At 38.9% G+C, this 27,547-nt stretch overlaps 1 protein-coding gene across 4 annotated transcripts in view; it reads left to right on the top strand.

Annotated features, from left to right (window-relative positions):
• Olfm3 (olfactomedin 3) overlaps positions 1–27,547 on the top strand; it is a 215,543-nt gene that overhangs the window by 153,494 nt on the left and 34,502 nt on the right. For 3 of the 4 annotated variants that reach the window (XM_045137887.1, XM_045137888.1, XM_045137889.1), the window contains exon 2: positions 18,199–18,345. In XM_045137887.1, the coding sequence (XP_044993822.1) occupies positions 18,199–18,345 (147 nt within the window). Of the gene's footprint in view, positions 1–6,797; positions 6,931–15,641; positions 15,662–18,198; positions 18,346–27,547 lie in introns of those variants that run through there. The other variant, XM_004659078.3, reaches the window with a different exon arrangement.

The following is a 27,547-nucleotide window of genomic DNA, read 5'->3' on the forward strand; positions in this document are numbered from 1 at the left end:
TTTTTTTTTAAACATGTTCAATTTAAGATGCCTTTTAAACATCAAAGTGAAGATGTCAAGTAGATAATTGGATATGCAAGTCTGCATTGATAGGAAAGTTGTGCAAGGAAGGAGTGAATCTGGGAGTCATTAGCATATAGATGAGGAGGAATCACTAACAGAGACATAAAAAGGAGGTCAGAAAGCTGGTGGGAAACTAGGTGAATGCTATGGTCTGGAAGCTAAGTAAAGAATTTTAGGAAGAGAACATAGAACCTGTGAATGATGCTTCCTCAAGAAAGCTGAGGCCTGAGAACTTGTTGCCATATTTAGCAATACAGGGTCATTGGAGGCTTGAAAATATCATAATTGTGTAGTATAGAAATGTATACAAAAACATCCTTGATTATAAAGGAAGAAATTGAAGAGAGCCAAAATAAACTACTCTTTCAAGAAGACATGCTAGAAAGGGAAGATTGAGGGAGGAGTGACTAAAGAGAAACTAGGATTGATAGTCTAGAGTCAGAAGGTCTATGATACAGCAATTTTCTAGCATGTGTAAAGCTCTGGGTTTGATTCCAAATATTGGAAACAGGATTTTTTTTACTTAAAACATATGAAATTGTGTTTGTATGCCTGTGAGAAGGAGCCATAGAAGAAGAAAAGTGTGATGAAAATGGAAAAAGAGGTAAGAATCAAGGTAATGTTCTTTGAATAGGTGAACTGGATGTGATTCAGGAGAGATCCTTCAAAAAGGGAATGAGGGATGGAGCATTGGAGCTGAAGAGATGGCTTATTGTTTAAGGAGCTTGCCTATGGTGCCTAGACCCAGGTTCTATTCCCCAGGACCCACGTAAGCCAGATGCACAAGGTGGCACATGCATTTGGAGTTTCCTTGCAATGGCTAGAGGCCCTGGTGCACCTATTTTCTCTCTGTCTACCTTTTTATCTCTGTGTCTCTCTCAAATAAATAAATCAATTAATTATTTTTTTAAAAGAACGGAGCATGCTCATTTTCTGGGAGTCTGCTCAAATGCAAATGCTCTATGGTCCAGCCAAGCCAGAGAGACTCCTGTCAGGACCCTAGCAGCTGAATCTCACTGAGTTTCTGGGTACTGCTTGCACACTATAATCTCAAGGTATCACCAGGGGATTAGCCAGTCTGCCTTAGGAACACAGACATGTATCCTTGACAACAAGAGACAAGCTAGAGTGGTGGATGCAGGGGAAGCAGGGAGGTAGCAATGATAGTGGAACCTTCAGGCTTTTTCCTATGATTACTTCAAGTTGTCAGTAAAGGACGAACCGAGAAATGCATCAGACATTTTTTGTCTACTTGGAGATGAACTCTTAGCCCCACAGCTGAAGAGTGAATTAGTGCCATACTGGAATCTCTGCCATTTGCTCCAACAGCATATACTCCTAGCTCAGTGCAGCCCCTCTTGTTGTACTTAGCTTCATGTTCACACACACACACACACACACACACACACACACACACAATACATAAACAAATAAATCAAGAGAAGCTTGTGGAAGGAAAGGATTCATTTTGGTTTACAGACTCAAGGGGAAGCTCCATGATAACAGGGAAAACCAATGGCATGAGCAGAGGGTGGACATCACCTTCTGGCCATTGCCAGGTGGACAACAGCACCAGGAGACTGGACCAAACACTGGTAAGAGGAAGCTGGTTATAACACCCATAAGCCCAACGCTAACAATATACTACCTGCAGGAGGATCTAATTCCCAAATTGCCACCAGCTGGGGACATAGCATTCAGAACACATAAGTTTATGGGGGACACCTGAATCAAGCCACGATATTACTTCTTACATTTCTCATACAAGGCTGCCTTTTACTGAGTACCTGACATGTTGCAAACATTTTCAAATACATTCATCTACCCAGTCTTTCAGAAAGCCATTTCATGTAGGTATGTCTATCCTCAATTTATGGATGAAAATACAGAGGTTATGACTAAGTTAGTCCATGTCACTTTGTTTGCAAATGGAACAATCTAGAGACTACTTTCTGAGCTGTTTTTCAGTACTGCATTAAGCACATTAACTATTTCATAAACCTGACCATTCCCATATCATTCCCCTACCCAAAGTCCACAGCACTACCCAAATGATTTCCAACCAAGCATGTGTCTCTCAACTTCATCTACTTATACTATATTTCCCATTTTTGTTGCTTAACTTGCTAACAGGTGCCTACTATTTTTTTTCCTAGATTTCACTGTAATTTGGCTATTCATTTAGCTAATCCATACAGTCTGTCTCCGAGTGTTCTACATAATTGATCACCTCCTCATTTTCTGTCTTTCCTCCTCTTTCTCTTCTTTTCCCTCCCCCTTCTCCTCCAATCCCTCATTCAGTACCTGTTGTGGTTTGAATGTGAAATATACCCCACAGGCTCATGGGGTTGAGTACTTAATACTCAGTTGGTGGTGCTGTCTGGGGAGATTGTGGAAGCTTCCAGAAGTGGAGTTCAGGTGAGCACCTAAGAGGGTAGAGTCTTGAGGTCCTATAGCCTAGTCCTATTTCTTGTTTATCCCACCTTCCTGACTCTGACTGTAAAAAGACCAGCTGAATACTGTCACCATGCCATGACTTCCCCACCATAATTGAATGGAACCCCTTGAGGAAGCCAGAATAAACTACTTCTTTCTTCCTTAAGTTTCTTCTGGGCAGGTATTTTGTCCCAGCAATAAATATCACCCCTACAATTGTACCTTCCAGCTATACTGATTAGCCCTTCCCTCTCTGATCAAAACATTCAAAAAACAAAGTTCACATACACTAGTTCCTCTTAAATTTTCTATTATTTGACAAGTAATCTCAGTCTTCCAGCTTATTTAACCTAAAGCCAATTATCTCATTAGTTGCTTATGTGCCATCATAATTTGTATAACCATAGGATTGATGATGGAATGATAGATAGATCAATAAATAGGTAGATTCCTATCTGCCTAGACTGCATTCCCTTGTAAACTATACATACACAACACAGTCCCCACATTAGGGAACACACCTTGAAAATAAAGCAGAATTAAACTTTTACACTATAAATGAAAGGAAAAACTTCCAGTGGTAGAACATGCCAATATCACATAAGATTATCCACGTGTCTTTCTCATTGAATATTTGTGTATTAACTATTTATTATATAGATAGGTCTATCATGATATGCTCTATGGATAATGAAAAGACAGCTATGATGAAATATCTAATGAATAAATATATTAATCAATATATTTCAACATTCCATGTGCAATAATATATGCTTGTGTGTTTTATAGTTATTGATCTACTATGAGATTCTATGAAGGAAATAAATTTGTAGTCAGGTCATGTTTTTGGTGAGATTACAAGATTGAAGCTATATTTATTAGAAGTAGAGGTTGTGTAGTTTCTTAATTTTCAAAGAAGTGACTACATAATAAATCTAGAGATTATCTTTCAAGTATAAATAAAGCCATTGATAGTTTTAAGACTGCACTGCATTGACCATTCCTTGATCCATTTAGGTCATATTATTCTCACTAGACAGTGCAGGTCACATGACCTTGAGAAGCTAACACTTCCTAAACTTTAGATGTGGGCACAGCACTGTCACCTAACTCTCCTCCACAGGTGACTCAAACTAGGTAAACAAGTTGGACTTATTTCTCATAATATATTCCTGTCTGTATTTCTCATCCTGATGAATGACATAAATCACCCAAACTCCAACTTGGGACTTCCACTAGCCAATTCTTCACTTCTCAGATTGGCCCCATCACTAAAGACTGTCAATACTCCTGAAGATCTTTACGGAGTTCAACAACATCATTGCCACTGATAGCTTGTTTTCCCCAGATCGTTACCATCTCTTACCTCAACTATGGAAATATATCTCTAAATGTCCTCCCTGTTTGTTTCACATTGTCCTCCTTGAAACCCTCAACTGTCTATCCTGCAGTATAAAAATGCTAAAGTTCTAATTCACAACGCAAGGTTATTATCATTGGCTTGCTTTAAACCTTTGCATTAAATAAAATATTGTTTTGCTATCTTTGTGTGGGCGTGAAGCCCTGAAGCTTCTCTCAGTATTACCATCATAAATTCTTGACACTTAGACTGTTACTATTCTACATAATTCTTTGAAGGTTTTGCAGTCAAATGGTTCCATCCCCTGCCCACTTGCTCCTACTAATATGTGAAATTATCATCTATACCAAATGAAAACTAAGATCCAATTTCTAAAATGATACTAATTTTAGTAGATTATGAGAAAACTGAAAAATACCTACTGCTTTATGTATTGTAGTTATTTTTTTAATAAAAATTTTTTTAATTTTTATTTATTTATTTGAGAGCGACAGACACAGAGAGAAAGACAGATAGAGGGAGAGAGAGAGAGAATGGGCTCGCCAGGGCTTCCAGCCTCTGCAAACGAACTCCAGATGCGTGCGCCCCCTTGTGCATCTGGCTAACGTGGGACCTGGGGAACCGAGCCTCGAACCGGGGTCTTTAGGCTTCACAGGCAAGCGCTTAACCGCTAAGCCATCTCTCCAGCCCAATTGTAGTTATTTTTATGTCCCACACTAATAATTATTAACACTTGAGATATTCTACTTCAATGTATCTAGTGCAATTTGAACATCTCCTAATGACATTTTAGCTGTTGTTATTAATAAAGTCTATCGCTGATCATACACACTGACTGTTGTTTTCCTTAGTTTAGTTATTGGCCTCAATGGAAAATTGAAAGAAACATGCCATTTATACTGTTTTTCTTTATGTCTTCCTTCTTTGTAATTTGCAAATGAGTCCTATTTTCTCTAATATCCAACATATATTCTTCTAACAATCCATTATTTTGTTGACTAATATTTAATTGATTAAGATAATTATTATCTGCCACATTGCACATTAAATTATCCAGAAATTGCATGAATATTACTTTCAATTTTGTAAATTAAGCTTTTGAAAATATGCCTTGCCCCTTTTATTAAAATCAGGTTGGGTTCCAGGTGTATTTTTCAAGTATTTAGATTTGTGAATCTATTTTGCATTTTTCTTCAGTACATTATAATGTTAATGTGAAATTTCACAGTCCTGTTTCTGAAAGCACTGTTACTTAATGCATAACTAGTATGCTTTTGTCCTCATTGTTTTTTTATATGGAATTGTTTTTGAAAGACAAAAACAAACAGTATTTGTTTTGGTAGGGGCATAACAGATAAAAATAGAGAGCAAATAAAGTCATCTTGATGGCTTTTAACGGGGAAAATATGGCCTAAATGCCATGCTAATACATGTAACAAAGACTTGAAATCTCTTAGTAAACATCCTCACTTAAAGTTGTTTTTGAAGATTAAAGTATACACACACACACACACACACGCATATATGTGTACACACACACATGCAGGCGCACATACACATGCAAACACACACTACATCTATATCTCTTTCAAATTTATTCAAGGCATTTTCTTTATTTGTTCTGCCAACTGTAAAGAAAAATTGTGCATCTTTGGCTGAAAATTTCAGATGCAAGCATTTCTAGAATTTTCCTAAGGAATTGGTCTTCTTTTGTGACACATTCCTTTCAATTTGATTTTCAAAGTACGTTTCCCTTCCCATAATTTTTCTATTTGTTTAATTTTCAAATGCATATATTGTTCAAGACAATAACCTTTGATGTATTCTATCACAGACCTCAGATTTGAATGTATTTCATTCCTAATAGTTACACAAATAATGTGATGAAACTGCACATTAGCCTTAGATTCAATATGCCTCATTTTCAAGTGGAGTTCTGCCGCCCATACTATTGAACTGTGGAGCTGGAAGGGGCCTTGGAGAGTGTAGAAAATAGAAAGGCTTGGGGAGAGTGTCACTAGTCAGAAAGCTAACAGGAACATAGGAGCCAGGCCTTATCACTTCCAGAGTCTACTTTTAATAGATGACACATTCTCTCAGGACCAAGACCTTCAATGTCATTCTGTCATTCCTCACAAGGAGAAAACAGAATGAACGGAGTCTGCTGTGTGACCAAGCGCTTATAAAGCAAAGCATGCCATGTCAAAGGCAAAGCTGGAAACATGAAATGTCTGCAGCAGGTTTGTTTTCTGCACGGCACCCTTCTTTCTGTCCTGGTGTGAGGCACCTGAAGGAATGATCACTTGAGCAGCAGCTATGAATCTTCAGCTGTGTTTTAAAAGCAATAATACTAGCATTAGGTTCCTGTTAAGACAAGTAATCTCTTCTTCTCTGGCTGATCACCTTGCATATGATTTGCAGACTATTTCCAGTACTCTCCTAAGAGCACTCTAGCCTTGCCTAGAGAAATCTGTACATAGTAAGTTTGGTCTTAGAAATGTGCTCTTTGGCTGATCTCCACGTAGAGGCTCTGGTTTTTTTGTTTGTTTGTTTGCTTGCTTGCTTTTCTGTGAAAGATAAGAGCATCTGATTCCTCTCACACAGACCCCAGAGGAAATGGTCACTGAGTACCACAGAGCTGGAAAAGATCTTTATCCCTTTGCCCTCCAACCTCTCCTCTCCTCGTTACCAACCATGCCCTGTCAGGAGTATTTTGGTCCATGATCCAGCAAAGTGTCCTAGAAGGGAGGCAAGAGAGAGAGAGGGTGGGGTAGGGCACCTGCTATGAGCCGAGGGGAAGGAGGTTCTGTAAGCTTTTCCAGCTGATTAGGGCTGGCCTGTTGATCTCTTTTCACGCTGAAGCTAGGACCGCAGCAGTCACGCCTCCCGCTGCCAGCTGAGTAATCAGTCACTATAAAAACTCATTAGCTCCACAGTCATGAGTCTTCCACTGCTGAAGCTTGGCGCTGTGCTCAGCACCATGGCAATGATCTCTAACTGGATGTCCCAAACGCTCCCATCCTTGGTAGGACTGAACACCACGAGGCTGTCGACTCCAGATACCTTAGTAAGTCACTCGGATGGGTTTGGCCATCTTGGGAAGTAAGTGCATTAAGCCAGTGGGCATTGTAAATCGCAAAGGATTGAATGAGAATTTGTTGCCTCTCTGTTTTATAGGTCGACTTCAAAGACAAAATATCTGTGTGATAACTTTGCACATGGGTATTTATGAAAACTTTAAAGCTACACCAAAAAAGGCTGGGGGAGGGAGGGCTGCTGAGAAATCAGTTATTTAAGAAGAGATATTGGTCTCAATAAATTCTTAAAAATGAAAAGCTTTAACTGTTGATTTGAGATTGGGAAGGATTCGTACATATTTTTTGCTTATTATTTTACTTTTAATGAAGTCTGTGAAATGCTCATGGTTTTCCTACAGAATAAACTACAGCGTATGTCTAGTCTACCTAGCCTAGTTTGACTACAGCAGGTTGTTTGTTAGCTGCAATACCTAGGATAAGTTGTAATTGATTCAGTCAGAGAAGCAAACATATTTTAAGCATAAATAATTTTTTAAAAGAAGAAAAGAAAAGCCATTAGCAATTTAAAGCTTTCTAAAAAAGATATTTAAGAAAACAAAGTAGCATAAACCAAAGAAAACTTACTTCCTTGATCAAAACATCATCCTTCATTATTTAATATTTTTAAAGACTTTATTTCCTATCACAAGTCTCTCATATGGTTTCTATTCATGTAAAATAGTCTTCCCAACCTTTTTGTAAAGTCATTTCTGGTAGTTTGAAGCAAGGTTTTGGTTATCAATACTCTGAAAGATTTCAAAAGAAAATAAGAACTATTGAGTTCTCAAATAACATTTTAAAATTCAAATGGAAGAAATGTTTCGAAAATCAAAGCAATTTGCTTACTATCATAAAAGAAAACGTCTAAGATTGGAAGCATTTTGCCATTTTTTTAGAACCTTCTAGGGGACCATGCAAAACAAAGTAGCTCTCCATTTTTGAGAGTTGTTTGCATTTTCTAATAATAACCTATCAATCAATGTGTAATCAACTGTATAGTCAGACAAAACTAATCATATAATTTTGCCAGCTTAGACACAGGCAAAGCACATGGTGTGTGGACCTGACCTTCCCTCACCTTACCACTTCCCTACAGTCACTCATGGTACCTAGTGCTTCCCCTAGTGACAGTCTCTTCTTTATCTGCCTAACATAGCAGGAGTTATGTAAAGTGACTTGCAGTTATAAAAACAGCAATAATCTTGAATGATTAGACAACAGGCATATTTATCGTTGATAAATGTATGTATGTATGCATATTAAGCCTTTCTAACCTGGTTTCTCTATTCCAGAGAATAGCAGACCATTTATTAGCTGCAATGATTACTATGCAATGACATGGCCAAGAAGTTTACATGATTTAATACATATTGAGCCAAATATTTTCAGTGTTTAAATACCTGATTTATTAACTCTTTTAAAGAAAAATGATTCTAAACGAAGCCTACAGAATGAGTTATGTTTCAAATTTGACACTTTAAACCTGAAATAGGTAGATTAATATCTATATATTGGTTTGGTTGTTTTCTATCATCAAAGAAAAAGAATCAACTTCCCCAAATCATACATGACTCACATTTAAAATGAACTATTCATTTTTATAAATGATAGCTAAAAATCTGCAGTTGTATCTGTATGCATCAGTTCTCACTTTGAATGTCCTTTCTTGGAAGATAAAAACCCAGAAAATTCAGAAAATTATCATTATGGATAGTGATAATTATGGTCAATTTATGGTCTTCTGGTAGGCTCTATAACAGAGAAACCAGCTTTCAAAGTTCATAGATAGATGAGAGATAGACTGAAAGACAGACAGACATGCTTCAAAGGGAAAAAGTCTGTTGAGTTATGATTCAAGATGATTGTTCATACACTCAGAATTGCATTCTGAAGAATGAATCATTGTTGCTCTTAGATAAGCCCATATAGTGTTGATGATGGAACGAAGTTCTGTAGCCGTGTGGTCACATTATAGTCACATTGTCATCAGTAACCTGATTTTTCTCTTTTTTCAAATTCAGTGTAAGATAATATGCTTAAAGTAGTTTTTCAATGAAACTTGAAGAAGAAATGTAGCATGTGCAACAGGTCATGGGTCAAGTAGTAACTGGTGGTAGGAGGCATTTGCTGAACTCTGCCATCTATTTGCTTCCCGCACTATCAAACCCTTGCCCCAATAAGATAGTCTTCATGAACCTAGAAATCTCAGGAGTTTAACTGAAATTATGACTGATGTATAATCCAACTTCCTCATGTTGTGAGTGAGGATGCTATCTCAAGATGCTTAAGTGACCAATCAAATTTTCTCCAGCTAGTTAAAGGCAATGCCAGTATATAACCAAGACATAAGACCACATCTCTAAATCAGGTGTCACTGCCCCACTCTCTCCTCTCTCTCTCTGCACACTAACATTACCATCCTTTAAAATGTTTCCTTGACTCCCTGGTCTCACAGTGAAAATCTGTACAACTTAATCATGTCCTAGCCATTGCTAAAGTTTTTGGTTATATAAATAAGGAAAAGTACATCCCTTGTTATATGTTATGCGCCATGAGAGGGAAGGAAATGGAAGCTTTCTCACCATGGGATTATTCTTCCTGTTACTTTTCAAATAATTGCTGCTGCTTCCATATAGAATGCTGGCCGGGCACTTCTGTTAGATGAAAGATCTGCACCCCTTTGTCACGATAGGTACAGCCATAAACATGTAAGGCAGCTCTCCTCCTCAATCCCCCCACTCTTTCACCTCACTTTAATCACTATGAATGAGATAAACCTGCAATTGTGCATGTAGCGTACAAGCAAAGGGGCGTCTCAAAATGTGTTTCATGATTGTTTATGGGATGTATAAATGTATAGGTAGCAAAAAGGGCAGTTATCTAAATGCATACATAGTGTTGCTTTCAAATACTTGCAAACGACCTGAAACAAACCACAAATAAAAGAAACTGAATCTTTCAAAGACATGTAAATGCATTTAAGATACATTAGATTGTTTCAAAAGCTGAAAGTGGTTTCATATTCCCAGGGTGTTGTCAATGAGTAGGTAGTTAAAAACAACTCTTTTATTAAGTGATACATTCCTTCTAGTTTTTCTCTGAATGTTAAAACATTCCTTTTTTTTTTTTTCTTTTGGTTGGCCTTTTTGTTCTTGTTTATGAAGTACAGAGTGGGCTCATGGCCTTTGGAGGAGCTGGCATCTAAGGGGAGGAAACTTTAGCTCTCTGAAGGCACAGGCTCCCTCTGGCACTTCTCTCTGATGCAGAGAGACTTCTCCTGGAGGCGGAGGTTCTGAGAACTCCGCCATGCTGCGGAAGCCTCTCCAGGAAAAAGGCCAATTAAAATAAAATAACACTGGACACTCACCAAAGGCAAGCTGCTCTCAAGTACCCAGGCCTGTTGTAGTGGCAGGAAGAAGTCTCCAAGGGGCCTTTGGGCATCAGTCGTTTGTCTTGCTACATTTTCAAACATCTATCTGGCTTTTTCTCATCTCTAACTCCTTTCATGAGTTAGTCAGTTTAAAGTTCTGTACTACCCAGAAACAAACAAACATTTCTTATCTTCAAATAACTCATGTAGTTTTCATCCTGAATAAAGATGTCTAGCTTCACCAAGTTTTTTTTTTTTTTTTTTGAGGGTGTTACTTTGCTTTGTATTGTTTTGTTCTCCTTTGCAGTGTTGGGAATTGAACCCAGGGCCTTTTGCAAACTAGGTAAGCGCTGTATCCCTTAGCTATATCCCCATTCACTATTCCACTAATTTTCACTATTTTTTAAATCTTTGTTGTTATTATTATTATTAACACACTTCATATGGATACATCTTGTGTTGGTATCCTCTGCCCCAATTCAATTGGGTACCGTCCTCAACGGGGTTGCAAATACTCCCTATGGGGTTCACTATTTTTGATATGATGTTTTTTCTTTCCCAACCATGGGCCGTGCCCATTACATGAGAGGACAGCTGGTGGAATTCAGGAAAGTTGGTTGAAAGATTAGATGGCTAATCTTGAGAGTGACAGAAAGTGTGGTCGTTGCCTATTTATAAAACTTCATCCAGTGGATGAAAACAGATTGATGTGAGGGTTTAAAAAGATCAAGCAGGAGCTGGGTTCAATTCCCCAGTACCCATGTAAAGGCCAGATTTAGCAAATAGTAAATGTATCTGGAGTTCATTTACAGCCTTGGGGGCTCAGGTGCACCTATTCTGTCCCATTCTCTCTCTCTTTTTCTCTCTCAAATAAGAAAACAAGTACCTGAAATACCTTTAAGCCTGAAGCAGTAAACTTAAGTAGGTAAAACTAAAAAAGTTCAAATCACATCTCTCAGTTTTCCTCCAGTCAGTTGGCAGTGCTGCTTATGAAGCAAGGGAATCCTTGTCATGCAGACTTCTGATGGAAACACAAGAATGTATACAACACATTTAATGCATAGAAAGATGCATTGCTAAATATGACTGTGGAGGAATTAATCAACTCGAAGTTATTGGAATTCCAAAGAATGCAGACAGAAGGGACTGCCCTCAAACTGACAGCACTTTTCTTCAACTTGGTTTGTTTTCGTTTTCATAGGTTATGGTTTATGTTTCTTTGGAGCATGTAGATTTTTTTTTGTGAGGAATATTTATTTATTTGAGTCCCAAGTATTCTCAAAAGTAATAGCAAGAGAACTGCTAAGTGGTGAGATCTTTATTAACACATTCGCCAGAACACAGCTTCTTTTAGCTCTATCAACCTCTATCTAATTCCTGTCCACACAATTCTCTCCTCTCTGCAGGTGAAACCATTAGCACACTAAGCCACATTTCGCTCTCTGGTACCACATGTATCCTCAGGTCGACAATCTATAAGGGGTTTCGCTTAGGTGTCTCCACTCTAAATCAAATAAACTTTACTAATAGAATTTTTTCCTAGTTTATATCTCCTACCTCATACACTACTTTTAGTAGTTTGATCCCTTACTCCTCTTTTTTCCTTGGTGTGTATGTTTGTGAAACACCTACAAAAAACAGTATCTAACAGTATTCAACAGCCAGTTTTCTCCTATTCAAAGGATCAGGAGGTGGTCCTGCTCTGTCCTTTCATGCCCAGGTGAATATTCACCACGCCTTCTGCAGGAATGCTGAGCTGCATGTGTCTAACATCTGCTGTAGCTGCTCCACTGAACAGGCAGTGCCCACTTGTTCCCACGATAGAATAGGCTCTCTATTTGCCTGGGCACCATCAACTACTGCAGAGACATAGATGATCTGTCTCCATTTATCTGCAGAACATGAATATGGGTTTAAACTTCTAGAAAACTGGTATAAACCTCACATGTGACATTGCTAAATGATGACTTAGAGAAAAACTTGCTCAAGCTCCTCAAAATTTAGTATGTTTATTATTAAAATAAAACATTATGTGTAAGGGAAGTATGTTCCAAAGAACAGGAGGAATGAGAGAGAAAAGAATTTATAAGGAAAAAAAAAACTACATAAATGCAAAGAATTTTGATTCAGTCTTACTTCTACTTCTCAGAATATTTCTTTTCTATTAGTAAATCCCTGAAGTTTGGGAGAATTCTCAGATGGTAGTTTTATGTTTACAAAGCACAGTTTTGTAATTAAATTATAATCAAAGAACCCAGACTTGAGATACAATTGTTAAAATGATTGTTTTAATTCTCCTATTTAGAGTATTCTTAAATATTTCATGAGTTCTGTAATATTTAAAAAAATGGATAAATACTTCATTCAGTCCTAATTAACATAAAAAGGTTCAAAGAGAACTGCATCAGTAATCAGTGTGATTTGAAGATGCCTGGGGAGGTTATAATAAACTATGTGCACTCTCTGCACTTTGCAGGTCTGAGTGATTCCGGGGCTCCCCATAGTCACAAGCTACTATCAAGGTTGTAACGTCATGTAGTAGGGGATTGAAATGATGGACCATGTGATGTGTGTTTCAATTAATACTCTTAAATCAAACTGTATAAATGCAAATCCTACCCTTGCTGATTGCACTGTATGACTTGGAGCCAGTTCCCTCCCATCTTTTGATATCAGTTTCCTCATGAGGAAAATGAACAGAATCACATCACCTGAACCATAGAGCTGCCATGATGTCAAATGCCAGTCAAACCCACTACTCAGCAATCGTTAAAGGCTTACCAGTTTGTACGTCCTGACACCTAAATAATTGCTCTAACTCAAAATCTGAGTAGATCTTTTTTTTTTCCTGTTTTCCAGTAAAGTACCGCACAATTGTTTTACTTGGGTTCTTTTTCTTCCTTATCTCCTTTTTTTTTCTTTCTTCATTTGAAAGAGAAAGAGGCAGATAGAGAAAAAGAGAGAGAGAGAGAGTCAGAGAATGTGCATGTCAGGGCATGCCAAACTCCAGACACAAGCACCACCTTAAGCATCTGGTTTACAAGGGTCCTGAGGAATTGAACCTGGGTCCTTTGGCTTTGCAGGCAATCACCTTAACTGTTGAGCCATCTCTCAAGCTATTGGTCCTTTTTTATCAATGCCAAGATAGAAGCCCTAAAAGAAAGCACTAAAAACACTTAGAAAATTTCTCCTATTCCTCATTGACCCTAACACAGAGGTCAGTCAACAGCCCACAGAACTGATGAGCACATATTTTGTATTAGAATTTTTTCCCCCTCTTTCATTACCTTTTTTCTTGCCAAAAGGCGACATTTGGTAATTTAGCTCCTCGGAACTAACCATAGTAAAGAAGGTCACGACGCTGGTCAATGATTCTTACAAGAAGACAATCGAGGAACCAATGCAGCTGAGTCTGTCCTTGTGGAAAGCTGGTGTTTCACAGGGAATGCTCAACGAACAGCCAGACTTTCTCACCTTTCCCACTTACCTCACCCCAGAGAGTGACTGACGCTTAGCCTTCTAATGACGCGCCACACGCTAGCCAGCCAAGTCCTTGGCAAGTGCCCATCAGTATTAACCACTGACAGCTTTAGTAATCAGTGTTTTTATTGCCGCTAAAATATTTTAATATGATTATTGGGTAACCCTGACATTTAATCCAAGAGCTAAATTTATTCTAGTGATAAGTCTTAATTTTCTGACATATTTGAGATTTGTGTCCGAAGTTAGAAGCCCACAGGGCCCTTGTCCAGAGACATTAATCCTATACTGCTATTCAACTTAAGCCTTCAGTTGTATCATTGAAACTACTCTGTTAAGCTGTTTCTGCCTCCATCATTTATATCATTTCCACGTTGTCTTCCGCAACACAAAAAGGATAGCGCAATATTAGTTAAGATCCTATTTGATACCATTAGTTTATAATTCTAGGAGCATCTTTGTACACTGAATGGATATCCAAGTATAATATCTAAAATGAAAGGATGAGTGGAGAAGAGAGAAGAGGTATATTAACAAGACTGACCCTCAGGTATAAATGTCAACACAGGAACTATCTACACTGCAGTTAGATAATGAGGGACTAACAGATAGGTCTAACGCATTTGCTTTCTGTAACAGACCAAGGCCAAGGATTATAAATACTTTTTGTAAGTTTCTTGAGTTTACAGTTTATGACTTCCCCAATCAATGTGCATGTGCACCCTGTATTGATTATTATTAAAGCCTTTAAAAAGTGGCTGCATGTTTGATTATGATATTTGATGAGCTGGTAGCTAAGGCAGGGAAAACAGGAGATTAGATTTTGAATCCATCTACATCATTTTCCTGAGCATCAAGAAATACTTCCCAACTGAATCATGGGAATCTATAAAGGGGAAAGAAAAAGAAATTTTGAAAAATCAGATCATGGCGATAAAAGCAAGCCAAGATCTGATCCAGGTAGACCACTGACTTATCTCCTATTTCCACGCAAATAAAATGATTCAAACACAAAATGCTTTGCCTATTTAATATTTAGTAGGTGGATTTTAAATTATCCATATGATGACTCTTCATAAACAAGTATTACATGTTGGTATCACACTAATATGGACATAACATAGGAAGGAAAAGCAGGAATCCCAAGTGGCAGTGACCAAAACAGAGGCCACATGTTGCTATGGATACTTAAGATAGGAGTGGACCAAACAGATGCGCTGTTTGTAAAAACTGGACATTCAATTTCAGAAATGGTTTATACTTTACAACTTGAACATAGGTTGTTTCATGAATATTTTTTGTATTATTTTCATGTTGAAATGAAGATATTTTGAATCAATTAAACATATATATATATATACACACACATACATAGACACATAGATAGATAGATACACCTATATATAAATTTGGCAAGTTTGACTCAAACACACACACACACACACACACACACATATGTGTGTGTATGTGTGTGTGTGTGTGTATGAGTATAACTTTGACAGCATATATATATATATATATATATATATATATATATATATATATATGTGTGTGTGTGTGTGTGTGTGTGTGTGTGTGTATATACACATACATATATATATACATACACACACACACACACACACACACACCCATATATATACACATACATACATACATACATATACATATGTTGCAAGTTATACTCTTTTGTCCCCTTGCCCTGCTCAGCGGGCTTATGGTATTTACTGTGGGATAAAGAAGGCCTCATCAGTCCCTGAGGGTAGCAGGGGTTGGGGAACTGTGCCTCAGGGTATTCCTACAAACTCTGTGGCTCTCACAATGTTCTGTCTCCACTTCCACAATCTGCTCTAAGCCGGGACAGGCCTGTTGGCTGTCTGATTTGGTGTTGAGTTCTCTGTAGCCTCTGGATTTCTGCTTTGATGGGTTTTGATTGATCAACATGTCTGTCACCATCAACCTGAGGCTGGTTGTCAGGACAGCAGTAAGAGCAGTGTTCATGTTCTGGCCTCCTCTGCAATTTCTCCGGGGCCCTGGCCAATGTGGTGAAGGTGGCACATCTCATGGCATGCAGTTGGCTATCTTCTTTATCAGTGGATCTTGGATCTCCTCTGTTTTCTCTGCCATCTGTGCAATAAAACACATTCTCCAACCAAGAGTAAGAGTGTCTTGGATTAAAGGGGAGGGGTATGCAAAAGTGTTTGAGAGAATTTTAGTGGTTAAGCCCACACTTGTTCTCTGGAGGGCAGTGGGGGCTTCTCTCTGAAATCTGGGTTTCCTGACCATGGGATTCTGACTTGGTTTTGAGTACCAGATATGAGTTCTCTCCCACTGAGGGGCCTGGTGTCCAATCGGAGAACAGTTAGTTACCTGTAGAGGGTTTGTGTCACTGCTGCGCAAGCCTATGCGTCCTGTCCCACTGGGTGTCCGCAGGTTCACCTGCTTCTTCAGGATGCCGGTGACCGTTATGCTCTGTCAGCTCCGCCAGGGCTCTCGTGCTCTGGATGGGCTGGCCAGGAGGGAGCTCGTTTCCCTTTCGCCTCCAGCATAGTATTCCGATGTCCTGTGACCGCAGCCTGTGGTGGCTTCAGCGATGATAGGTGATCAAGTGCTTTGGCAATGACCTACATGGATTGGGGACCTCATGAGTCTCCCTGCCCTACAGCTCACTAAAGTATATTATTGAAGTCAGTTTCAACTATACCGTATCAACTTGTAGAATAGGGTTACTGTTTTGAATTACATGTAAGGGTCTCATCATACTTCTGTTGTACTGTTGCTGTTCTCCTCTGGGGCCCATTTTCTGGTTTCATGTCTTGCAGTTGCCATACACCACCTGAGAGATCAGGTGCATTAACTGATTGGTTTTTTTTTTTGTTTGTTTGTTTTGTTTTGTTTTTCCCCATGAAGTAGGAAAACAGTGGTAGTATTTCTTACTGTTTCATACACTTCTTTCTACTTCCGTGCAAGAAAAGAAGTGGAAGTAAGCTTGCCTCTGGAGTGGAGCCTGACTTTGAGCAAGGCAGCCTTCCTCACCCAAGACAAGCCCTAAAGAGCATGATCAGGGATGGGTCCCCAAGGCTCAGCAGGTGGAGGAATGAGTGCCCGGGGAGTGGGCCAAGCCATGTGCAATAACTGCTATTGTCACATGCAAGGGTCTTTTAGTTTTCCATTAAAAGAAGTTAGAAAAGATGAGACCTTCAAGCTCATCAACACAGACACTCTAGTTTATGCAACGTCTGATCTAATTATGGTAAAATTCTTCCACCATCTTGGAACTAAAAACGTGTTTTGTCTGCATTATTTGAGAATCAGGTGAGGTTCTTCTTGAGAAAGAGGACAATAATGAAACAAAAATAACAATGATTTTCTTTGCTATTGATAGAGTATACTCTGTAAGGTAGACAGGAAATACCTTGCTAACACATAGGTTTAAGCTAATCATTGAAATGCAAATAATAAGTACTTTTCAATATCGAATGAATGAATGGCTCAGAAGTTCTTCAGGACAGGTAGAAATCACAAGGGCTGAATAAATGTATGTTTCATAAAGAGTAAATTCTAAAAAGCATAAGTAAATTGAACAATGATCTTTAAAGATCTGCACCAGCACTGCGTGGCATGCTTGCGGACACACGGAGAGACTAGCTTGGCTGTAGTGAAGGTCTCTAATTGATAAACCAGGAGGCAAAATTACAGGCATAAAGAGAAGACAGGTTACGGCAGAACCCATAGGCCACTGCATCGAGTTAGTGGTTTAGAAAATTAGGGTGCACAGAACTTACTGAAAAAAAAACAAAACAATTTTGACTAGCTACCAAAAACTCTGTTTAACTCCTCTGAGATTCTCTGTACTTTGCAAAATCACACTGATTTATTTCACCCTGTTGCATTGTGCAGTATTCGTGCCCATTTGTTAAAAATCAGGACTTTGATGCACAGGAATGGCTCTGAGGTCAGGCTTTGTTTCAGAATATTACACATGAAGAATGATTAGGAAAGAATAGGTACTGCTGATGGCAACTTACTTTGGAGAAGGACAAGCTAATTGTTTTAATGTGAAAAAAACAAAAAAATCAGTCCTATGTGGGTAAGTGTTGACCTGAAGCTTCTAAACATGGCATCAAAATGTCTAACTGCAACAAAAGCCTTGAGGAAGAGGTATGAGCTTAACAAGCAGATAATAATTTGTCATCTGAAGGACATTCAGAACCTCCTTTTAGACATTGGCAGGGAAAATACAACAGAAAGGCAGCTGCTCTGTTTATGTTGTTGGCTTTCTGTTCTAACTCTTAAGAATGGAGTCAGAAATTTTATCAAAAAAAAAAAAAAAAGGATAGTTTTTGGCTGCACCAAGCACCTTGCCTGTAACCATGGTTGTTGTTTTGTATGTTTCATGTTGGTTCCCCCAGACTCAGATTAGCCCTAAAGAAGGATGGCAAGTATACAGCTCTGCCCAGGACCCGGATGGGCGATGCATCTGCACCGTGGTGGCCCCAGAACAAAACTTGTGCTCCCGGGATGCCAAGAGCAGGCAGCTCCGCCAGCTGCTGGAAAAGGTAGGTGTCCTGTGTGTCCGTGCACATGTTCCGTTCCTAGTGAAATCGACAGTCCTTTGGAAAGGAAAGAAGATAGATCAGGTAAGATGAAGGAAATTGTTTGTCCCCTCCCTTTTCAAACAGCCATTTCATTGCCTGACCTTTGAAAGAGTTTTCTTGAGTTACACTGCTCTGCATCAATGTTTTTGTTTGTTTGTTTTTACTTTTATCCATCTTTGCTTTCTCAAGAAAGTCTTTCTATCATATATTGTAATGTCTAGCCAACCTCTGCCTTCAGTGGGGCCAAAGCATGGGGTAAAATACCCCATGAGCCAGAAATTCAGCCTCCACCCTTTAGAACCATTCTGGGCCCTTTGAGTTTATGCTTTTGGCTCTGGTTAACAATCCTGCAAGGAAGTTAAAATAATGGCATGTAATATGCAAGCTCTCTGGACAGAGAATGAATGATTTCAAGTATTTATCATCATTCTCTAAGTCACTCCTCTGAACATTAGGCTCTTTGCTCTCATTCAACATCTTTCAGTCTATAATTTACTTAAACTGGATCCGTAACAATCAAATGCAGAATGTCCTTGATTTGTTCTCTATCACAGATAAAAGTCGCCTTGTGAAAGGTTATTTATGTTTAGTTAGCAGTAGGGGAAAGCCAATGAATGGCTCTTTCAATTCTCCCCATTCAGACTTTGCCTGCACTGGGCTCTGAATACAGTGAGACAGCTGGGAAGGTCAGAATAATGCAAGGAAGACAGCATGTTTGATTTTTCAGTATCTTCAGGGAAAATACGATAAATTAGGAACTTCGTGTTTTAGAGGATATCCAGCTTTCCAGTCGACTCCACCCTGTACCATTTCCATGATGACACATTTATGGCATTTTTCACAATTTAACATTGAGTAAAGACAGCTAGAAAGATGAAAGCACCTACCTTGATAATGGACACAAACAAACTTTCACTATTTCAAGCTAGCTGCCTCCAACTCACCCTATGGCTCATTGTCCTCCATGTGCGTCATTTGGAAATCTCTTGGTATGCCAGGGTTTTAAGAAGCCTGTTCCATGCTTTCAGACAAAGCCTGGCCAGACTCTCCTTCCCTCCCTTTGCAGCTCTCAGCATTGCTGATTAACTTTCTCTTCCCAGCCCTGCTCTATGGTGAAATCCCATTTTTCCTGCACCTACATAACAGCAGAGGTAATTTCCATTCAAACTTACTAACTCTAGTTAATACAAATTTTAGCTTTTAGAAATTAGTATAGATAATTGTAATTACTACATGTTATTTTCTAATTTTCTTGTTTACATTTTGATGTTAAAAAAATCAAATATATTTGAAATATGTATAGTTTTAATTTGGTTACCAAGGAAATTAACTATATTAGAAATGTTTTTAATAGTTTATATCCAGTTTTGTTTTCTGATAAATTAAATTTCTACTCAGATTACTAACATTCTACATCAGTATTCTCTGTCTCTACAGAAATGTCTTTTGAATCTCAGGTATTGCCAAGAGACATTATCTTCTATGCCATAATTTTGTATTACCTGTTCATGTCTTTCATTATAACAGTCAGTATATGTACATAGCCAAATATAGAGTGAGACATTTCTTCAAGAACCACTTGAAAATCCTTAAGTGAGACTGGAGAAATGGCTCAGAGGTTAAAAACACTTGCTTGCAAAGCATGATGGCCTGAGTTTGATTCCCCAGTGTGCAGATAGAGCCAGATGCACAAAATGGAGCATGCATCTGGAGTTTGTTTGCAGTAACAAGAAATACTGGCACCCTAAACTCTCCTTCTGTCTGCCTCTTTTTCTTGGTCTCTCTCTCTCTCTCTCTCTCTCTCTCTCTCTCTCTCTTTCTCTCTCTCAAATAAATAAATAAAGAAATAATTTAAAACAAAATTAAATGAATTATGGATTTCAGGAAGTGAGTAATTCTTTCTACATTTCCAAAGTGAATGCCTTTCAGAGATACGATGGAGTCCGGGATCAGAGAAGAATAAGGCAGGAAAGTATGAGCAGAAGTTTGGTTGAAACATCCAGTAGGTAATTTGAATATTTTGATTACTTCTAGAAAATCATGCATTTAATTTTCCCACCATCCAAGTGAAAGGAAACAAAATTCATTTTAAAAAGTTGAAGTTGCCAGGCATGGTGGCACACGCCTTTAATCCCAGCACTCAGGAAGCAGAAGTAGGAGGATCGCCATGAGTTCAAGGCCACCCTGAGAATACATAGTTAATTCCAGGTCAGCCTGGACCAGAATGAGACCCTACCTCAAAAAAAAAAATAAAAGTTGAAGTCGTCACATATTAGATTTAACAAATTTTCCATAAAGTAGTTTGGGCTGGCAGAAGAATGGTATATGTGTACAGTATTTTACAGTGAACTGAAGGACATACGTAGCCCTAATCACTATTAAACAATAAGATTGAATTAATCAATAAAAAGGGATATTGTTGGGGCTGGAGAGATGGCTTAGTGGTTCAGGCATTTGCCTGTGAAGCAAAGGGATCCTGATTTGATTCTCCAGGACCCACATAAGCCAGGTACACAGGGGTGGGGTGCATGCATCTGGAGTTCATTTGCAATGGCTGGAGGTCCTGGCATGCCCATTCTCTCTCCCTTTCTCTCTCTCTCTCTCAAATAAATAAATAAAATCTATTTTAAAAAGGGATATTGTTAAAGATAATAATAATAGTTCCCATAATAATAGTAGTTGACCTACTTCTTGCAATCTTTATGAACAAAGCAGTTCTTTTTCCAGGTATGTATGTGGAGGGAGCTAGTTTTCTAAGTTTCAATTCTTTCAAATGTTGCTTGGCCAGGAAATGAGGTACTATAGCAGGTTGTCCCACTATTTTGTTCTAAATTTTTTCTGCTTATTTATTTGAGAGTGACAGACAGAGAGAGAAAGAGGCAGAGAGAGAGAGAGAGAGAGAGAGAGAGAGAGAGAGAGAGAGAATGGGCATGCCAAGGCCTCCAGCCACTGCAAATGAACTCCAGATGTGTACGCCCCCTTGTGTATCTGGCTAACGTGGGTCCTGGGGAATTGAGCCTCGAACTGAGGTCCTTAGGCTTCACAGGCAAGCGCTTAACCGCTAAGCTATCTCTCCAGCCCTGTTCCACTTTTTAAAAATATCATCCTGAATCCCATTGGTGATCTCCATATTTAATTAAGTGATTCTCTGTCAGATGTGTTTAATGAGTATTATACTACTAAACATCAGGAAAATGCAATTGGTCTAGTAGAATCTCAGGGCTTAGTATGACGGAAGTAAAATCATTCACTAATAATCTTATCTGTCAACTACATAAATAGTTTCTCTATATAGTTGTAGATATCCTGTGCTATCCAGGTCATTCTTTCTAAAACCTGTTTTGTTTTTGTTTTTCAAATATTTTATTTTTATCTATTTATTTACAAGGGAGAGAGAGAATGGGCATCCCAGGTGCCTCTACCAGCTGTAAAAGAACTCCAGACAAATGTGTCACCTTGTGCATCTTGCTGACGTGGGTCCTGGGGAAGCAAACCTGGGTCCTGTGTCTTTTTAGACAGCCAACTTAACTGCTTAGCCATCTTTCCAACCTTAAACCAGATTTTTATAATAGGTTGTTAGCAACAATTTCAGCAATAAATTACGTTTTAGAAGCAGTATGTTTTAATTCTTTACCTTAAAGATGGATTGGTATTTAAAGGCACTTTCCTGTGAAGCCTAAGGACCCAGGATTGATTCCCTAGGACCCACATAAGCCAGATGCACATGAAAGTGAATTGTGTCTGGAGTTTGTTTGTAGTGTGGCTAGAGGCCCTGGCACATCCATTGTATCTGTCTCTTCCTCTCTCTCTCTCTCTCTCTCTCTCCCTCCAGCTCTCACATAAATAAATAAATAATAAACTGTTTTTTTTTCTTTTTATAAATACTTGATGTGCTTGAGCCAGGCATGGTGGCACATGCCTTTAACCTCAGAACTCAGGAGGCAGAGGTAGGAGGATCGCCATGAGTTCAAGGCCACCCTGAGATGACATAGTGATTTCCAGGTCAGCCTGAGCTAGAGTGAGACCCTACCTTGAAAAACCAAACAAACAAACAAACAAAAAAAGTGATGTGCTATAAAGTTCCATAGTCAGGAACTTGCTGTTATTTTTGTTAAACAAAATACACATATTGAACCATAGAGCTCTTAATTTAAGTCATCTCCAAAATAAATTTAAGGGACAGTAAAAATATAAGTAAATTTGTGTTAGTTCAAAAAGCCTCAAATATTTTATTCATTAAAAATAGAAAAAGAGGGCTGGAGAGATGGCTTAGCGGTTAAGCGCTTGCCTGTGAAGCCTAAGGACCCTGGTTCGAGGCTCGGTTCCCCAGGACCCACGTTAGCCAGATGCACAAGGGGCGCACGCGTCTGGAGTTTGTTTGCAGTGGCTGGAAGCCCTGGCGCGCCCATTCTCTCTCTCTTCCTCTATCTGTCTTTCTCTCTGTGTCTGTCGCTCTCAAATAAATAAATAAATAAATAAATAAATAAATAAATAAATAAATAAATAATTTTTAAAAAAAATAGAAAAAGAATTTAAAAGAATTACCAAGGCTGCAGAGATGGCTTAGTGGTTAAGGTGATGCTTGTGAAGCTTAAGGACCCAGGTTCGATACCCTAGAACCTGCATAAGCCAGATGCACATGGTGGCACATGCATCTAGAATTTGTTTGCAGTGGCTAGAGGCTCTGGCATACCCATTCTCTGTCTCTCTCTCTCTCTCTCTCTCTCTCTCTCTCTCTCTCTCTCTCTCTCTCTATCTCTGTCTCTCCCCCTCCCCTCTAGTAAATAAACAAATATTTTAAAAAATTTAATGCACTGAAGAGATGGCTTAGCAGTGAAGGCACTTACCTGAGAAGACTAAGGTCTCATCTTCCACCCTCCAGGCCCGACATAAACTAGACACACAAGGTGATACGAGCGTGCAAGGTCTCACACGTATACAACGTGACCCACGTGTTTGGATTTCGGTTGCAGAGCAAGAGGAAATCGTGTGTCAATTCTCTCTCGGTCTCACTCTTGTTCTCTTGCCAAAAAAATAAATAAATAAATAAAAAATAAATGGCCAGTCTATTGGGCTTGCCTCAAAATAAGTAATTTATTAACAAAAAAAAAAAAAAGAATCACCAGAGAAAGGGGATAATGAGTTTGTCATACTTTGTGCAGAGGCTCCGTGTTAGGCAGACTTCCGTCTCCATGACAAATGCCTGATTCAAACAAGTTACGTGATGAAGAAATGTTGGCCTCATGGTTTCCGAGGCTTCGCAGGGTCACCGCTGTTCCTGTGCGGGTAGTAAGGCAGAACACTTTCGTGGGAAATGCACTGGAACAAATCTGCCCTTCTCATGGCAGACAAAAGGAAGGGGTAGAGAAAATAAGAAGTGGAAGTATATACCCCTCATAAAATCCCCCCTGGTGACCCATTTCCTCTAGCTAAGCCCTACCTCCTAAGATTTCCCGAAGCCTTGTGACTTTACCTGAAGTTAAAAATAAATAAATAAATAAAAGCTGTCTCTGAACAAATCATTCATTTGTAGTTACCTGCTTTTTTTTTTCAATGAAAGTAGATTTTTCTTAATTCTATAAAGAATGTATGTTCATTAAAAAATAGCATTGCCAGGCTAAAGAGACGGCTTAGTGTTTAAGGTGCTTGCCCACAAAGCTTAAGCACCCAGGTTTGATTCCTCCACACCAATATAAGCCAGATGCACAAGGTGGTATCTGGAGGCCCTGACATGACCATTCTTTCTCTCTCTCTTTCTTTCTCTATCTGCCTCCTTCTCTCTTTGTCAATCATCTCTCTCTCTTCCTCTCTCAGATAAATAAATAAGTACTACTACCAGCTGAGAACTAAGCCTTCACCACATGAACTGTGAACTACATTTGATATTCAAATCATAACAGCACCTAAGCACAGGAATGTGTTCAGAAAGCCAAATTGAAAAACATCTTCAAAAAAAAAAAAAAAATCAAACTAAAATGAGAGTGCTACAGACAGACTTCTTTGCTGTGGGGGGTCTATCCCCCATACCAACAGGAAGCTGATGCTCAGTGGAGCTGCATGAACAGAGGCAAGCAGCATCCTAGGGGTGTAGGCAGCAGGAAAAGCAGAGCCAACCCTGATTCAATTCGGCCCAATTAGATGCCTTCAATTCCAGCCTACAGTCCAGATGTGGCTCCCATAATTATGCGTGACTGTAATTTAGGTCACAATCAAGTCTCAGCAAAAAAATTCTCTCAACACATTTTCCCACAACACAAATTAAGTCAAAATCTAAATTGGTAGGCCGAGTTTAAGGGAACAAAATAGGAGAGGCTATGTTCACTCATTTCAAAATACTTACTCTTCCACATCATTTTCTAATTGCATGACCTGTGCCTAGGTGTAGGAATTCTTAGGAGATTATCGGCCATGCTAATGATGGGTATCTTCTCAGACAAATGCCATGTTTAAGTAGGGACCCACTTTCTCTGACACAAATGGCTTTACTTTATTCATCAATGAAGTTATAAAATTACTTTGAAAGCATTCCACTTATTCATAATGAAGTTTTCAGTGCTTTCGATGTTGTCTCAGTAATTTTGTACTGCACTGAAAATGTAAAAGAGAAGCTTTCTGATAAGAGTGATAATAAAGTAAGAAATATTTATAATCACATACTGCTATGCATGAAATTTACAGGAAGGGAAAACACTCCTTAAAAATATTGAGATCCTAATTATACATTATAATATGTGAAACCCAAGACAATAAACCAATAAACATTAATTGATCATTTATTTTGTGGTTCTGTGTAATATCTTGGAAGCAAAAGATGAAAGACATACCCTCTGACCTCAGGACCACAGAGCAAGAGTTATTTCCCTGACATTACGCCAGGCACACATTACACAATTAGTTTTAATATATACCAGACTTTGATGTGTGGTAAAGAGACAGGACTCATAGAGAACAGGGCTAAGAGTCAAGTCAGCAGTAAAACATGATAAAAGAAATTTGACAGGAACTATGGGAGAACTGAGGCAGAGCGGTGGCAGCAGAATTCACTGGCCTTTCTGAACATAGAACTTCTGAAGAGTGTGTTAACCAGACTCTTCCTACCTGGCTGATACACCAAGCGTGGTGAACTTACCTGATGGCAATATTCTGTCTCTGGACAAGCCTTCTATTTGTTTTTTGGGTTTTTTTTTCATATTTTTTCAATGAACTTAGCTTTTATACTAATTATGTTAAGTAATACATATTCATTCAAAACTAGATGAAAGGACTGAAGAGATGACCTCAGTAGTGAAGGCTCTTTCCCGCAAAGCCTAACAACCTGAGTTCAATTCCCCAGTACCCAGGTAAAGCCAAACACACAACATGGTGCATGCATTTGGAGTTTATTTGCAGTAGCTGGAGGCCCTGGCATGCCCATTCTCTCCTTACCTCTCTCCCTCCCTCTCTCTCACTCTCTCTTTCCTATCTTTCTCTATCTACTTTAAAGTAAATAAATAAAATATATTTTTTTTAAACTAAATGAGGGCTGGAGAGATGGTTTAGAAGTTAAGGTGCTTGCCTGCAAACCCAAGGACCCAGGTTCGATTCCCCAGGGCACATGGAAGCCAGATGCATAAGGTGGCACATATGTTTGAAGTTTATTTGAAGTGGGTGGAGGCCCTGGCATGCCCATTCTCTCTCTCTCTCTCTCTCTCTCTCTCTTTCTCTCTCTCTCTCTCTCTCTGTCTCTCGTGGCTTCTTCCTCTAAAATAAATAAAATTTTAAAAATTAAAAATAATCTAAATGAAAAACACATACAGATATTTAAAACAAAGTGAAATACATAATCTTATCACCATTTTGCCCATACTTTCATATATTCACTTATACAAAGAAAAAATATTCAACCAAATGGATTTATATAAATACTATGTACAATAAATATGTCCAGAGAGCTTTCTCTATAGTAACTTCCAATTCACCTTTCAGAAATCTAATATGAAACACACACACACACACACACACACATATATATTCTAACCCTGTATGATTTTTATATATTGTATTATTTACTACAAAAGTGCCTTTTTTGATGTAAAATGAAGAGCCATATTACATCAATCTATTGATATCTGATTCCTCATAGAAACCCTGCCCTGATAAGTGGTGCTTCTTCAATGTTTAAAGTCTGCTGTCGGGATCACTTGGGCATCTGCCTTTTCAATGCACACTGGTCGAGTGGGTGGACTCAGAATTCTGTGCCTGAACAGCTCCCGGGTGATGCCAAGGCAGTTCTGAGGACTATACTTAGGAGCCGTGACTGCAGAGATCTATTTAGTCTTTGGGAGGGCCTCTTCATAGTCTATTTTTTAACAGCTCCCCTCTGTGAAAGCTTTCTCTTTGTAATTGTTTTTTTTTGTTGTTGTTGCTGTTGTTGTGGTTGTTGTTGTTTCTTTTTTTCTGCGACAACATTTAGAGCAGTCTTTGCACGCTTTCTAGGTCACCTATTTCCTACTTCTAAGCAGCCTAAGGCTCAGTGAGCCTGGGCTGGTGCCATCAGCTCACCATGTGTTCACTGTCCATTTATCAGGCACGTTGTCTGCTTGTCATTGTCTCTTACACGTAATCTGTGCAATTGAGGAGGTGTCCCCACACTGCCAGCTATTGTCCCGCCCAACCATGCCTCTCTTGAGAGTGGTTTAGACCCACTAAGTGCTAAGCACCTTCACTAGAATTGGTGCCAAGATTTGGTGGGCACCTTCAAAGGTGTTTCAGGTTCTTGTATCCTAGAACAAAGAATTAAGCACACACAGTTACACCAGAAACATGGTCAGTGTGTTAAGAAAAAAATACAATCGCAAGAGGAAGGAGGCTGGAACAACGTCAGAAAGGTCCAGCCGCCGACTGCACAAAGGACCCGGGCTTTTATGTTCAATCGCACGGGTTTGGAGGTCACTTTCAGGAAGTGGGGTTTTGGCTCACTGTCCTAAGTGCAGGCTTTCTTACTTGCAAGTCTTCTATCTGTCACATGCAGTTCTATATGTCACTTGATACATCACGTGTCTCATTAGTATCTTACATCTCCACCTGAAGGAGCACATTTCAGTATTATAATGAATCAAATTCCACCTTCAGACACCCTAGAGCACTGCTGAGCTTATGCCAGGAGACAGATGTATTTAGGCTT

Source organism: Jaculus jaculus, chromosome 19, assembly GCF_020740685.1.
Source record: "Jaculus jaculus isolate mJacJac1 chromosome 19, mJacJac1.mat.Y.cur, whole genome shotgun sequence".
Taxonomy (NCBI): Eukaryota; Metazoa; Chordata; class Mammalia; order Rodentia; family Dipodidae; genus Jaculus; species Jaculus jaculus.